General features: G+C 44.4%; 1 protein-coding gene across 3 annotated transcripts in view; it reads right to left on the reverse strand.

The window, feature by feature from the left end:
- The window catches only part of ARFIP2 (ARF interacting protein 2), a 65347-nt gene that overhangs the window by 31423 nt on the left and 19129 nt on the right, over positions 1 to 14795 (reverse strand). For all 3 annotated transcript variants that reach the window (XM_075261147.1, XM_075261146.1, XM_075261145.1), the window contains exon 3: positions 9043 to 9151. In XM_075261147.1, coding sequence (XP_075117248.1) covers positions 9043 to 9151 — 109 coding nt within the window. The remainder of the gene's footprint in view (positions 1 to 9042; positions 9152 to 14795) is intronic.

Consider the following 14795-nt stretch of genomic DNA (forward strand, 5'->3'; position numbering starts at 1 on the left):
CATCACTAGTACAGGACTCCATAGTCTCTACATCATGGTGCCCTCCATTACATCCCATCACTAGTACAGGACTCCATAGACTCTCCAACATGGTGGTCTCCATTACATTCCATCACCAGTACAGGACTCCATAGTCTCCCCACCATCGTGACCTCCATTACATCCCATCACTAGTACAGGACACCATAGTCTCTCCACCATGGTGCCCTCCATTACATCCCATCACTAGTACAGGGCACCATAGACTCTCCACCATGGTGCCCTCCATTACATCCCATCACCAGTACAGGCCACCATAGTCTCTCCACCATGGTGCCCTCCATTACATCCCATCACTAGTACAGGACACCATAGTCTCTCCATCATGGTGACCTCAATTACATCCCATCACTAGTACAGGACTCCATAGTCTCTCCACCATGGTGCCCTCCATTACATACCATCACCAGTACAGGACACCATAGTCTCCCCACCATGGTGCCCTCTATTACATCCCATCACTAGTACAGGACTCCATAGTCTCTCCACCATCGTGACCTCCATTACATCCCATCACCAGTACAGGACACCATAGTCTCCCCACCATGGTGCCCTCCATTACATTCCATCACTAGTACAGGACACCATAGTCTCCCCACCATGGTGCCCTCCATTACATCCCATCACTAGTACAGGACACCATAGTCTCTCCATCATGGTGACCTCCATTACATTCCATCACCAGTACAGGACACCATAGTCTCTCCATCATGGTGACCTCTATTACATCCCATCATCAGTACAGGACACCATAGTCTCTCCATCATGGTGACCTCCATTACATCCCATCACCAGTACAGGACTCCATAGTCTCCCCACCATCGTGACCTCCATTACATCCCATCACCAGTACAGGACACCACAGTCTCCCCACCATGGTGACCTCCATTACATCCCATCACTAGTACAGGACTCCATAGTCTCTCCACCATGGTGCCCTCCATTACATCCCATCACCAGTACAGGACACCATATTCTCTCTACCATGATGCCCTCCATTACATCCCATCACCAGTACAGGACTCCATAGTCTCTCCACCATGGTGACCTCCATTACATCCCATCACTAGTACAGGACTCCATAGTCTCTCCACCATCGTGACCTCCATTACATCCCATCACCAGTACAGGACACCATAGTCTCCCCACCATGGTGCCCTCCATTACATTCCATCACTAGTACAGGACACCATAGTCTCCCCACCATGGTGCCCTCCATTACATCCCATCACCAGTACAGGACACCATAGTCTCCCCACCATGGTGCCCTCCATTACATCCCATCACTAGTACAGGACACCATAGTCTCTCCATCATGGTGACCTCCATTACATCCCATCACCAGTACAGGACACCATAGTCTCCCCACCATGGTGCCCTCCATTACATCCCATCACTAGTACAGGACACCATAGTCTCTCCACCATGGTGCCCTCCATTACATCCCATCACTAGTACAGGACACCACAGTCTCCCCACCATCGTGACCTCCATTACATCCCATCACTAGTACAGGACACCATAGTCTCCCCACCATGGTGCCCTCCATTACATCCCATCACCAGTACAGGACTCCGTAGTCTCCCCACCATGGTGCCCTCCATTACATCCCATCACTAGTACAGGACACCATAGTCTCTCCACCATGGTGCCCTCCATTACATCCCATCACCAGTACAGGACACCATAGTCTCCCCACCATGGTGCCCTCCATTACATCCCATCACTAGTACAGGACTCCATAGTCTCCCCACCATGGTGCCCTCCATTACATCCCATCACTAGTACAGGACTCCATAGCCTCCCCACCATGGTGCCCTCCATTACATCCCATCAATAGTACAGGACACCACAGTCTCCCCACCATGGTGACCTGCATTACATCCCATCACTAGTACAGGACTCCATAGTCTCCCCACCATGGTGCCCTCCATTACATCCCATCACTAGTACAGGACTCCATAGTCTCTCCACCATGGTGCCCTCCATTACATCCCATCACCAGTACAGGACACCATAGTCTCCCCACCATGGTGCCCTCCATTACATCCCATCACTAGTACAGGACACCATAGTCTCTCCATCATGGTGCCCTCCATTACATCCCATCACCAGTACAGGACTCCATAGTCTCCCCACCATGGTGCCCTCCATTACATCCCATCACCAGTACAGGACTCCATAGTCTCTCCATCATGGTGACCTCCATTACATTCCATCACCAGTACAGGACTCCATAGTCTCTCCATCATGGTGCCCTCCATTACATCCCATCACTAGTACAGGACTCCATAGTCTCCCCACCATGGTGCCCTCCATTACATCCCATCACCAGTACAGGACTCCATAGTCTCCCCACCATGGTGCCCTCCATTACATTCCATCACCAGTACAGGACTCCATAGTCTCCCCACCATGGTGCCCTCCATTACATCCCATCACCAGTACAGGACTCCATAGTCTCCCCACCATGGTGCCCTCTATTACATTCCATCACCAATACAGGACTCCATAGTCTCTACAGAAGTTCCTGAGGGTAAATTATAGTTACAACGACAAAATCCAAGCAGATGATGACTGTAACTCTAATACAGAGGTCCAGAGCCGGGATATAACACTCCCCCATGGAGAATTCCAGATTCCCTGTTTACTGTAAGAACGTTTGGGACATCTGGGACTATGTGAGGAGTTCATGATGAATCAGCCCAAATAAAGGAATTTTCCACACAGTTCCCCAGTTCTTACAAGACTTGATGACGGCTTCTATGACTAAATCCTGGGGTCTTGACCACAAACCTTCTGGCAGCAATGTGAATCTTCCCTACAAGTTACTGATGTGTACAAACCAAGAGTTCCTTATAATCTCGGACTCGTCGTCCTCCGGCCACCAGGGAAGTTCCTCATCAGCTTCTCCCGACTCCTCATTTTACAATGAACTAAGTGCTAAACATGAGCCCGGCCTGCAGGACAGGAGGAGAAGGAAGTAACCCAACAGGTCTGCAGCGTGGTGGACGTCTTCCAGAAGATAAACAGCAAAGAAGATCATCAGGAGCTCTCCGGGAACAGTCATCAAGCTGCAGGCCGCGGCTAATTACACAGTCAGCCACATGCCGCCTATAACTGGCCAAAAATCTCTGTGTACCCAATAACATCCCATAGGCAGTGCCCATAAACCACTAAGTACAGACCCCAAGTGATGTCTCTACATTCAGCTCCTAACACACAGACAACTAAGTGACATCATCAGAAGTCTTCTGCCCCCTATACATAGACACTAAGGGTGACATCATCCCTGTCCTTATCTTCTGTGACACACACAGACCCCAAGGTGACATCATCAGTGTCCTCACAGTCTGCCAATCACATATAGACACACAGGTGACATCATCAGTGTCCTTACAGTCTGCCAATCACATATAGACACACAGGTGACATCATCAGTGTCCTCACAGTCTGCCAATCACATATAGACACACAGGTGACATCATCAGTGTCCTCACAGTCTGCCAATCACATATAGACACACAGGTGACATCATCAGTGTCCTTACAGTCTGCCAATCACATATAGACACACAGGTGACATCATCAGTGTCCTCACAGTCTGCCAATCACATATAGACACACAGGTGACATCATCAGTGTCCTCACAGTCTGCCAATCACATATAGACACACAGGTGACATCATCAGGGTCCTTACAATCTGCCAATCACATATAGACACACAGGTGACATCATCAGTGTCCTCACAGTCTGCCAATCACATATAGACACACAGGTGACATCATCAGTGTCCTCACAGTCTGCCAATCACATATAGACACACAGGTGACATCATCAGTGTCCTCACAGTCTGCCAATCACATATAGACACACAGGTGACATCATCAGTGTCCTTACAGTCTGCCAATCACATATAGACACACAGGTGACATCATCAGTGTCCTTACAGTCTGCCAATCACGTATAGACACACAGGTGACATCATCAGTGTCCTTACAGTCTGCCAATCACATATAGACACACAGGTGACATCATCAGTGTCCTTACAGTCTGCCAATCACATAAAGACACACAGGTGACATCATCAGTGTCCTTACAGTCTGCCAATCACATATAGACACACAGGTGACATCATCAGTGTCCTTACAGTCTGCCAATCACATATAGACATACAGGTGACATCATCAGGGTCCTTACAGTCTGCCAATCACATATAGACACACAGGTGACATCATCAGTGTCCTTACAGTCTGCCAATCACATATAGACACACAGGTGACATCATCAGTGTCCTTACAGTCTGCCAATCACATATAGACACACAGGTGACATCATCAGTGTCCTTACAGTCTGCCAATCACATATAGACACACAGGTGACATCATCAGAGTCCTTACAGTCTGCCAATCACATATAGACACACAGGTGACATCATCAGTGTCCTTACAGTCTGCCAATCACGTATAGACACACAGGTGACATCATCAGTGTCCTTACAGTCTGCCAATCACGTATAGACACACAGGTGACATCATCAGGGTCCTTACAGTCTGCCAATCACATATAGACACACAGGTGACATCATCAGTGTCCTTACAGTCTGCCAATCACATATAGACACACAGGTGACATCATCAGTGTCCTTACAGTCTGCCAATCACGTATAGACACACAGGTGACATCATCAGGGTCCTTACAGTCTGCCAATCACATATAGACACACAGGTGACATCATCAGTGTCCTTACAGTCTACCAATCACGTATAGACACACAGGTGACATCATCAGGGTCCTTACAGTCTGCCAATCACATATAGACACACAGGTGACATCATCAGTGTCCTTACAGTCTGCCAATCACGTATAGACACACAGGTGACATCATCAGTGTCCTTACAGTCTGCCAATCACGTATAGACACACAGGTGACATCATCAGTGTCCTTACAGTCTGCCAATCACGTATAGACACACAGGTGACATCATCAGTGTCCTTACAGTCTGCCAATCACATATAGACACACAGGTGACATCATCAGTGTCCTTACAGTCTACCAATCACGTATAGACACACAGGTGACATCATCAGTGTCCTTACAGTCTGCCAATCACGTATAGACACACAGGTGACATCATCAGGGTCCTTACAGTCTGCCAATCACATATAGACACACAGGTGACATCATCAGAGTCCTTACAGTCTGCCAATCACATATAGACACACAGGTGACATCATCAGGGTCCTTACAGTCTGCCAATCACATATAGACACACAGGTGACATCATCAGTGTCCTTACAGTCTGCCAATCACATATAGACACACAGGTGACATCATCAGTGTCCTTACAGTCTGCCAATCACATATAGACACACAGGTGACATCATCAGTGTCCTTACAGTCTGCCAATCACATATAGACACACAGGTGACATCATCAGGGTCCTTACAGTCTGCCAATCACATATAGACACACAGGTGACATCATCAGTGTCCTTACAGTCTGCCAATCACATATAGACACACAGGTGACATCATCAGTGTCCTTACAGTCTGCCAATCACATATAGACACACAGGTGACATCATCAGTGTCCTTACAGTCTGCCAATCACGTATAGACACACAGGTGACATCATCAGGGTCCTTACAGTCTGCCAATCACATATAGACACACAGGTGACATCATCAGTGTCCTTACAGTCTGCCAATCACATATAGACACACAGGTGACATCATCAGGGTCCTTACAGTCTGCCAATCACATATAGACACACAGGTGACATCATCAGTGTCCTTACAGTCTGCCAATCACGTATAGACACACAGGTGACATCATCAGTGTCCTTACAGTCTGCCAATCACATATAGACACACAGGTGACATCATCAGTGTCCTTACAGTCTACCAATCACGTATAGACACACAGTTGACATCATCAGGGTCCTTACAGTCTGCCAATCACATATAGACACACAGGTGACATCATCAGAGTCCTTACAGTCTGCCAATCACGTATAGACACACAGGTGACATCATCAGTGTCCTTACAGTCTGCCAATCACATACAGACACACAGGTGACATCATCAGTGTCCTTACAGTCTGCCAATCACATACAGACACACAGGTGACATCATCAGTGTCCTTACAGTCTGCCAATCACATATAGACACACAGGTGACATCATCAGTGTCCTTACAGTCTGCCAATCACATATAGACACACAGGTGACATCATCAGTGTCCTTACAGTCTGCCAATCACATACAGACACACAGGTGACATCATCAGTGTCCTTACAGTCTGCCAATCACATATAGACACACAGGTGACATCATCAGTGTCCTTACAGTCTGCCAATCACATATAGACACACAGGTGACATCATCAGTGTCCTTACATTCTGCCAATCACGTATAGACACACAGGTGACATCATCAGTGTCCTTACAGTCTGCCAATCACGTATAGACACACAGGTGACATCATCAGGGTCCTTACAGTCTGCCAATCACATATAGACACACAGGTGACATCATCAGAGTCCTTACAGTCTGCCAATCACGTATAGACACACAGGTGACATCATCAGTGTCCTTACAGTCTGCCAATCACATATAGACACACAGGTGACATCATCAGGGTCCTTACAGTCTGCCAATCACATATAGACACACAGGTGACATCATCAGTGTCCTTACAGTCTGCCAATCACATATAGACACACAGGTGACATCATCAGTGTCCTTACAGTCTGCCAATCACATATAGACACACAGGTGACATCATCAGGGTCCTTACAGTCTGCCAATCACGTATAGACACACAGGTGACATCATCAGGGTCCTTACAGTCTGCCAATCACATATAGACACACAGGTGACATCATCAGAGTCCTTACAGTCTGCCAATCACATATAGACATACAGGTGACATCATCTGTGTCCTTACAGTCTGCCAATCACGTATAGACACACAGGTGACATCATCAGAGTCCTTACAGTCTACCAATCACATATAGACACACAGGTGACATCATCAGTGTCCTTACAGTCTGCCAATCACATATAGACACACAGGTGACATCATCAGTGTCCTTACAGTCTGCCAATCACATATAGACACACAGGTGACATCATCAGTGTCCTTACAGTCTGCCAATCACATATAGACACACAGGTGACATCATCAGTGTCCTTACAGTCTGCCAATCACGTATAGACACACAGGTGACATCATCAGTGTCCTTACAGTCTGCCAATCACGTATAGACACACAGGTGACATCATCAGTGTCCTTACAGTCTGCCAATCACATATAGACACACAGGTGACATCATCAGGGTCCTTACAGTCTGCCAATCACATATAGACACACAGGTGACATCATCAGGGTCCTTACAGTCTGCCAATCACATATAGACACACAGGTGACATCATCAGTGTCCTTACAGTCTGCCAATCACGTATAGACACACAGGTGACATCATCAGGGTCCTTACAGTCTGCCAATCACATATAGACACACAGGTGACATCATCAGTGTCCTTACAGTCTGCCAATCACATATAGACACACAGGTGACATCATCAGGGTCCTTACAGTCTGCCAATCACATATAGACACACAGGTGACATCATCAGTGTCCTTACAGTCTGCCAATCACGTATAGACACACAGGTGACATCATCAGGGTCCTTACAGTCTGCCAATCACATATAGACACACAGGTGACATCATCAGTGGCCTTACAGTCTGCCAATCACGTATAGACACACAGGTGACATCATCAGGGTCCTTACAGTCTGCCAATCACGTATAGACACACAGGTGACATCATCAGTGTCCTTACAGTCTGCCAATCACATATAGACACACAGGTGACATCATCAGTGTCCTTACAGTCTGCCAATCACATATAGACACACAGGTGACATCATCAGTGTCCTTACAGTCTGCCAATCACATATAGACACACAGGTGACATCATCAGTGTCCTTACAGTCTGCCAATCACATATAGACACACAGGTGACATCATCAGAGTCCTTACAGTCTGCCAATCACGTATAGACACACAGGTGACATCATCAGTGTCCTTACAGTCTGCCAATCACATATAGACACACAGGTGACATCATCAGAGTCCTTACAGTCTGCCAATCACGTATAGACACACAGGTGACATCATCAGTGTCCTTACAGTCTGCCAATCACATATAGACACACAGGTGACATCATCAGTGTCCTCACAGTCTGCCAATCACATATAGACACACAGGTGACATCATCAGTGTCCTTACAGTCTGCCAATCACATATAGACACACAGGTGACATCATCAGTGTCCTTACAGTCTGCCAATCACATATAGACACACAGGTGACATCATCAGTGTCCTTACAGTCTGCCAATCACATATAGACACACAGGTGACATCATCAGTGTCCTTACAGTCTGCCAATCACGTATAGACACACAGGTGACATCATCAGTGTCCTTACAGTCTGCCAATCACATATAGACACACAGGTGACATCATCAGTGTCCTTACAGTCTGCCAATCACGTATAGACACACAGGTGACATCATCAGTGTCCTTACAGTCTGCCAATCACATATAGACACACAGGTGACATCATCAGTGTCCTTACAGTCTGCCAATCACGTATAGACACACAGGTGACATCATCAGAGTCCTTACAGTCTGCCAATCACGTATAGACACACAGGTGACATCATCAGAGTCCTTACAGTCTGCCAATCACATATAGACACACAGGTGACATCATCAGTGTCCTTACAGTCTGCCAATCACATATAGACCAGTGATCTGCATGCAGTGAGCTCCCCCTAGTGATAGCTGTGAGTAAACACAGTCCTATCATGTATATCAGCACGTGTGATGGCAGATGACGGCCGGCCTGTATGACAGGTATGTAAGATGCGGTAGTGACGTCACACACATGTATATGAGGCGGTCAGTTTAGCAGGACATGTCTATTACCTTTCAAGCTGCTTGTAGGAATGATTCCTTCCGTGGTCCCGCCATAACCACCAGACACGATACTCGTCTCATTTAGATTGGGGCCGGACACCATGACCTGCTGCAGATCCTACAGACAGACATCAAGGACATGGTATTGTTATTATTATGTGCTTATATAGCGCTATTAATATTACATGATGTGTGGTATTACTATTATGTTATATTCCATGGTGTACGGTATAATATATGGTGTATGGTATAATACATGGTGTACGGTATCATATTATATGATGTGCAGTATTATATTCCATGGTGTACAGTATAATACATGGTGTACGGTATCATATTATATGATGTGCAGTATTATATTCCATGGTGTACGGTATAATATATGGTGTATGGTATAATACATGGTGTACGGTATCATATTATATGATGTGCAGTATTATATTCCATGGTGTATGGTATAATACATGGTGTACGGTATCATATTATATGATGTGCAGTATTATATTCCATGGTGTATGGTATAATACATGGTGTATGGTATCATATTATTTGATGTACAGTATTATATTCCATGGTGTACAGTATAATACGTGGTGTATGGTATCATATTATTTGATGTACAGTATTATATTCCATGGTGTACAGTATAATACGTGGTGTATGGTATCATATTATTTGATGTACAGTATTATATTCCATGGTGTACAGTATAATACGTGGTGTATGGTATCATATTATTTGATGTACAGTATTATATTCCATGGTGTACAGTATAATACGTGGTGTATGGTATCATATTATTTGATGTACAGTATTATATTCCATGGTGTACAGTATAATACATGGTGTATGGTATCATATTATATGATGTGCAGTATTATATTCCATGGTGTATGGTATAATACATGGTGTACGGTATCATATTATATGATGTGCAGTATTATATTCCATGGTGTATGGTATAATACATGGTGTATGGTATCATATTATTTGATGTACAGTATTATATTCCATGGTGTACAGTATAATACATGGTGTATGGTATCATATTATATGATGTGCAGTATTATATTCCATGGTGTATGGTATAATACATGGTGTACGGTATCATATTATATGATGTGCAGTATTATATTCCATGGTGTATGGTATAATACATGGTGTACGGTATCATATTATATGATGTGCAGTATTATATTCCATGGTGTACAGTATAATACATGGTGTATGGTATCATATTATATGATGTGCAGTATTATATTCCATGGTGTATGGTATAATACATGGTGTACGGTATCATATTATATGATGTGCAGTATTATATTCCATGGTGTACAGTATAATACGTGGTGTATGGTATCATATTATATGATGTGCAGTATTATATTCCATGGTGTACAGTATAATACGTGGTGTATGGTATCATATTATATGATGTACAGTATTATATTCCATGGTGTACAGTATAATACGTGGTGTATGGTATCATATTATATGATGTGCAGTATTATATTCCATGGTGTACAGTATAATACGTGGTGTATGGTATCATATTATATGATGTGCAGTATTATATTCCATGGTGTATGGTATAATACGTGGTGTATGGTATCATATTATATGATGTACAGTATTATATTCCATGGTGTACAGTATAATACGTGGTGTATGGTATCATATTATATGATGTGCAGTATTATATTCCATGGTGTACAGTATAATACGTGGTGTATGGTATCATATTATTTGATGTACAGTATTATATTCCATGGTGTACAGTATAATACGTGGTGTATGGTATCATATTATATGATGTGCAGTATTATATTCCATGGTGTACAGTATAATACGTGGTGTATGGTATCATATTATATGATGTGCAGTATTATATTCCATGGTGTACAGTATAATACGTGGTGTATGGTATCATATTATTTGATGTACAGTATTATATTCCATGGTGTACAGTATAATACGTGGTGTATGGTATCATATTATATGATGTGCAGTATTATATTCCATGGTGTACAGTATAATACGTGGTGTATGGTATCATATTATATGATGTGCAGTATTATATTCCATGGTGTACAGTATAATACGTGGTGTATGGTATCATATTATTTGATGTACAGTATTATATTCCATGGTGTACAGTATAATACGTGGTGTATGGTATCATATTATATGATGTGCAGTATTATATTCCATGGTGTACAGTATAATACGTGGTGTATGGTATCATATTATATGATGTGCAGTATTATATTCCATGGTGTACAGTATAATACGTGGTGTATGGTATCATATTATTTGATGTACAGTATTATATTCCATGGTGTACAGTATAATACGTGGTGTATGGTATCATATTATATGATGTGCAGTATTATATTCCATGGTGTACAGTATAATACGTGGTGTATGGTATCATATTATATGATGTGCAGTATTATATTCCATGGTGTACAGTATAATACGTGGTGTATGGTATAATATATGGTGTACGGTATTATTGTAGTACATTGTGCTGTACATTGGAGGATTTACATACAATACACAAAACAAGAGCAATACTAGCAGTGACCATTAGGTACATTGGGAAAGAGGACTCGGGTGCAAGAGCTTACAATCTGGAGCAGATCAGAGGAAAGCAGAGTAGGAGGTTATATCTGTTACGCATCAGGGTATTTGGTCACAGATGTAAGGAGAGGACAGGAGATTAGGTCATGTATGGAGAGGACAGGAGATTAGGTCATGTATGGAGAGGACAGGAGATTAGGTCATGTATGGAGAGGACAGGTTGTGGAGATTACATGTGAGGAGAGGACAGGAGATTAGGTCATGTATGGAGAGGACAGGAGATTAGGTCATGTATGGAGAGGACAGGTTGTGGAGATTACATGTATGGGGAGGACAGGAGATTAGGTCATGTATGGAGAGGACAGGAGATTAGGTCATGTATGGAGAGGACAGGTTGTGGAGATTACATGTATGGGGAGGACAGGAGATTAGGACATGTATGGAGAGGACAGGTTGTGGAGATTACATGTGAAGAGAGGACAGGAGATTAGGACATGTATGGAGAGGACAGGTTGTGGAGATTACATGTATGGGGAGGACAGGAGATTAGGTCATGTATGGAGAGGACAGGTTGTGGAGATTACATGTGAGGAGGTAACAGGAGATTAGGACATGTATGGAGAGGACAGGTTGTGGAGATTACATGTGAGGAGGTATCAGGAGATTAGGACATGTATGGAGAGGACAGGTTGTGGAGATTACATGTGAGGAGAGGACAGGAGATTAGGACATGTATGGAGAGGACAGGTTGTGGAGATTACATGTGAGGAGGTATCAGGAGATTAGGACATGTATGGAGAGGACAGGTTGTGGAGATTACATGTGAGGAGAGGACAGGAGATTAGGACATGTATGGAGAGGACAGGTTGGGGAGATTACATGTATGGGGAGGACAGGAGATTAGGACATGTATGGAGAGGACAGGTTGTGGAGATTACATGTGAGGAGGTATCAGGAGATTAGGACATGTATGGAGAGGACAGGTTGTGGAGATCACATGTGAGGAGAGGACAGGAGATTAGGTCATGTATGGAGAGGACAGGTTGTGGAGATTACATGTGAGGGGTATCAGGAGATTAGGACATGTATGGAGAGGAGAGTTTGTGGAGATTACATGTGAGGGGGTATCAGGAGATTAGGTCATGTATGGAGAGGACAGGTTGTGGAGATTACATGTATGGAGAGGACAGGTTGTGGGGATTACATGTGAGGGGATATCAGGAGATTAGGACATGTATAGAAAGGATAGGTTGTGGGGATTACATGTGAGGAGGTATCAGGAGATTAGGTAATGTATGGAGCGGACAGGTTGTGGGGATTACATGTGAGGAGAGGACAGGAGATTAGGTCATGTATGGAGAGGACAGGTTGTGGGGATTACATGTGAGGAGAGGACAGGAGATTAGTTGATGTATGTAGAGGACAGGTTGTGGAGATTACATGTGAGGAGAGGACAGGAGATTAGGTCATGTATGGAGAGGACAGGAGATTAGGTCATGTATGGAGAGGACAGGAGATTAGGTCATGTATGGAGAGGACAGGTTGTGGAGATTACATGTATGGGGAGGACAGGAGATTAGGTCATGTATGGAGAGGACAGGAGATTAGGTCATGTATGGAGAGGACAGGTTGTGGAGATTACATGTGAGGAGAGGACAGGAGATTAGGTCATGTATGGAGAGGACAGGAGATTAGGTCATGTATGGAGAGGACAGGTTGTGGAGATTACATGTATGGGGAGGACAGGAGATTAGGTCATGTATGGAGAGGACAGGAGATTAGGTCATGTATGGAGAGGACAGGTTGTGGAGATTACATGTATGGGGAGGACAGGAGATTAGGACATGTATGGAGAGGACAGGTTGTGGAGATTACATGTGAAGAGAGGACAGGAGATTAGGACATGTATGGAGAGGACAGGTTGTGGAGATTACATGTATGGGGAGGACAGGAGATTAGGTCATGTATGGAGAGGACAGGTTGTGGAGATTACATGTGAGGAGGTAACAGGAGATTAGGACATGTATGGAGAGGACAGGTTGTGGAGATTACATGTGAGGAGGTATCAGGAGATTAGGACATGTATGGAGAGGACAGGTTGTGGAGATTACATGTGAGGAGAGGACAGGAGATTAGGACATGTATGGAGAGGACAGGTTGTGGAGATTACATGTGAGGAGGTATCAGGAGATTAGGACATGTATGGAGAGGACAGGTTGTGGAGATTACATGTGAGGAGAGGACAGGAGATTAGGACATGTATGGAGAGGACAGGTTGGGGAGATTACATGTATGGGGAGGACAGGAGATTAGGACATGTATGGAGAGGACAGGTTGTGGAGATTACATGTGAGGAGGTATCAGGAGATTAGGACATGTATGGAGAGGACAGGTTGTGGAGATTACATGTGAGGAGAGGACAGGAGATTAGGTCATGTATGGAGAGGACAGGTTGTGGAGATTACATGTGAGGGGTATCAGGAGATTAGGACATGTATGGAGAGGAGAGTTTGTGGAGATTACATGTGAGGGGGTATCAGGAGATTAGGTCATGTATGGAGAGGACAGGTTGTGGAGATTACATGTATGGAGAGGACAGGTTGTGGGGATTACATGTGAGGGGATATCAGGAGATTAGGACATGTATAGAAAGGATAGGTTGTGGGGATTACATGTGAGGAGGTATCAGGAGATTAGGTAATGTATGGAGCGGACAGGTTGTGGGGATTACATGTGAGGAGAGGACAGGAGATTAGTTGATGTATGTAGAGGACAGGTTGTGGAGATTACATGTGAGGAGAGGACAGGAGATTAGGTCATGTATGGAGAGGACAGGTTGTGGAGATTACATGTGAGGAGAGGACTGGAGATTAGGTCATGTATGGAGAGGACAGGTTGTGGGGATTACATGTGAGGAGAGGACTGGAGATTAGGTCATGTATGGAGAGGACAGGTTGTGGGGATTACATGTGAGGAGAGGACTGGAGATTAGGTCATGTATGGAGAGGACAGGTTGTGGGGATTACATGTGAGGAGAGGACAGGAGATTAGTTGATGTATGTAGAGGACAGGTTGTGGAGATTACATGTGAGGAGAGGACAGGAGATTAGGACATGTATGGAGAGGACAGATTAGGTCATGTATGGAGAGGACAGGTTGTGGGGATTACATGTGAGGAG

Source organism: Leptodactylus fuscus (assembly GCF_031893055.1).
Source record: "Leptodactylus fuscus isolate aLepFus1 chromosome 2 unlocalized genomic scaffold, aLepFus1.hap2 SUPER_2_unloc_1, whole genome shotgun sequence".
Lineage (NCBI taxonomy): Eukaryota > Metazoa > Chordata > Amphibia > Anura > Leptodactylidae > Leptodactylus > Leptodactylus fuscus.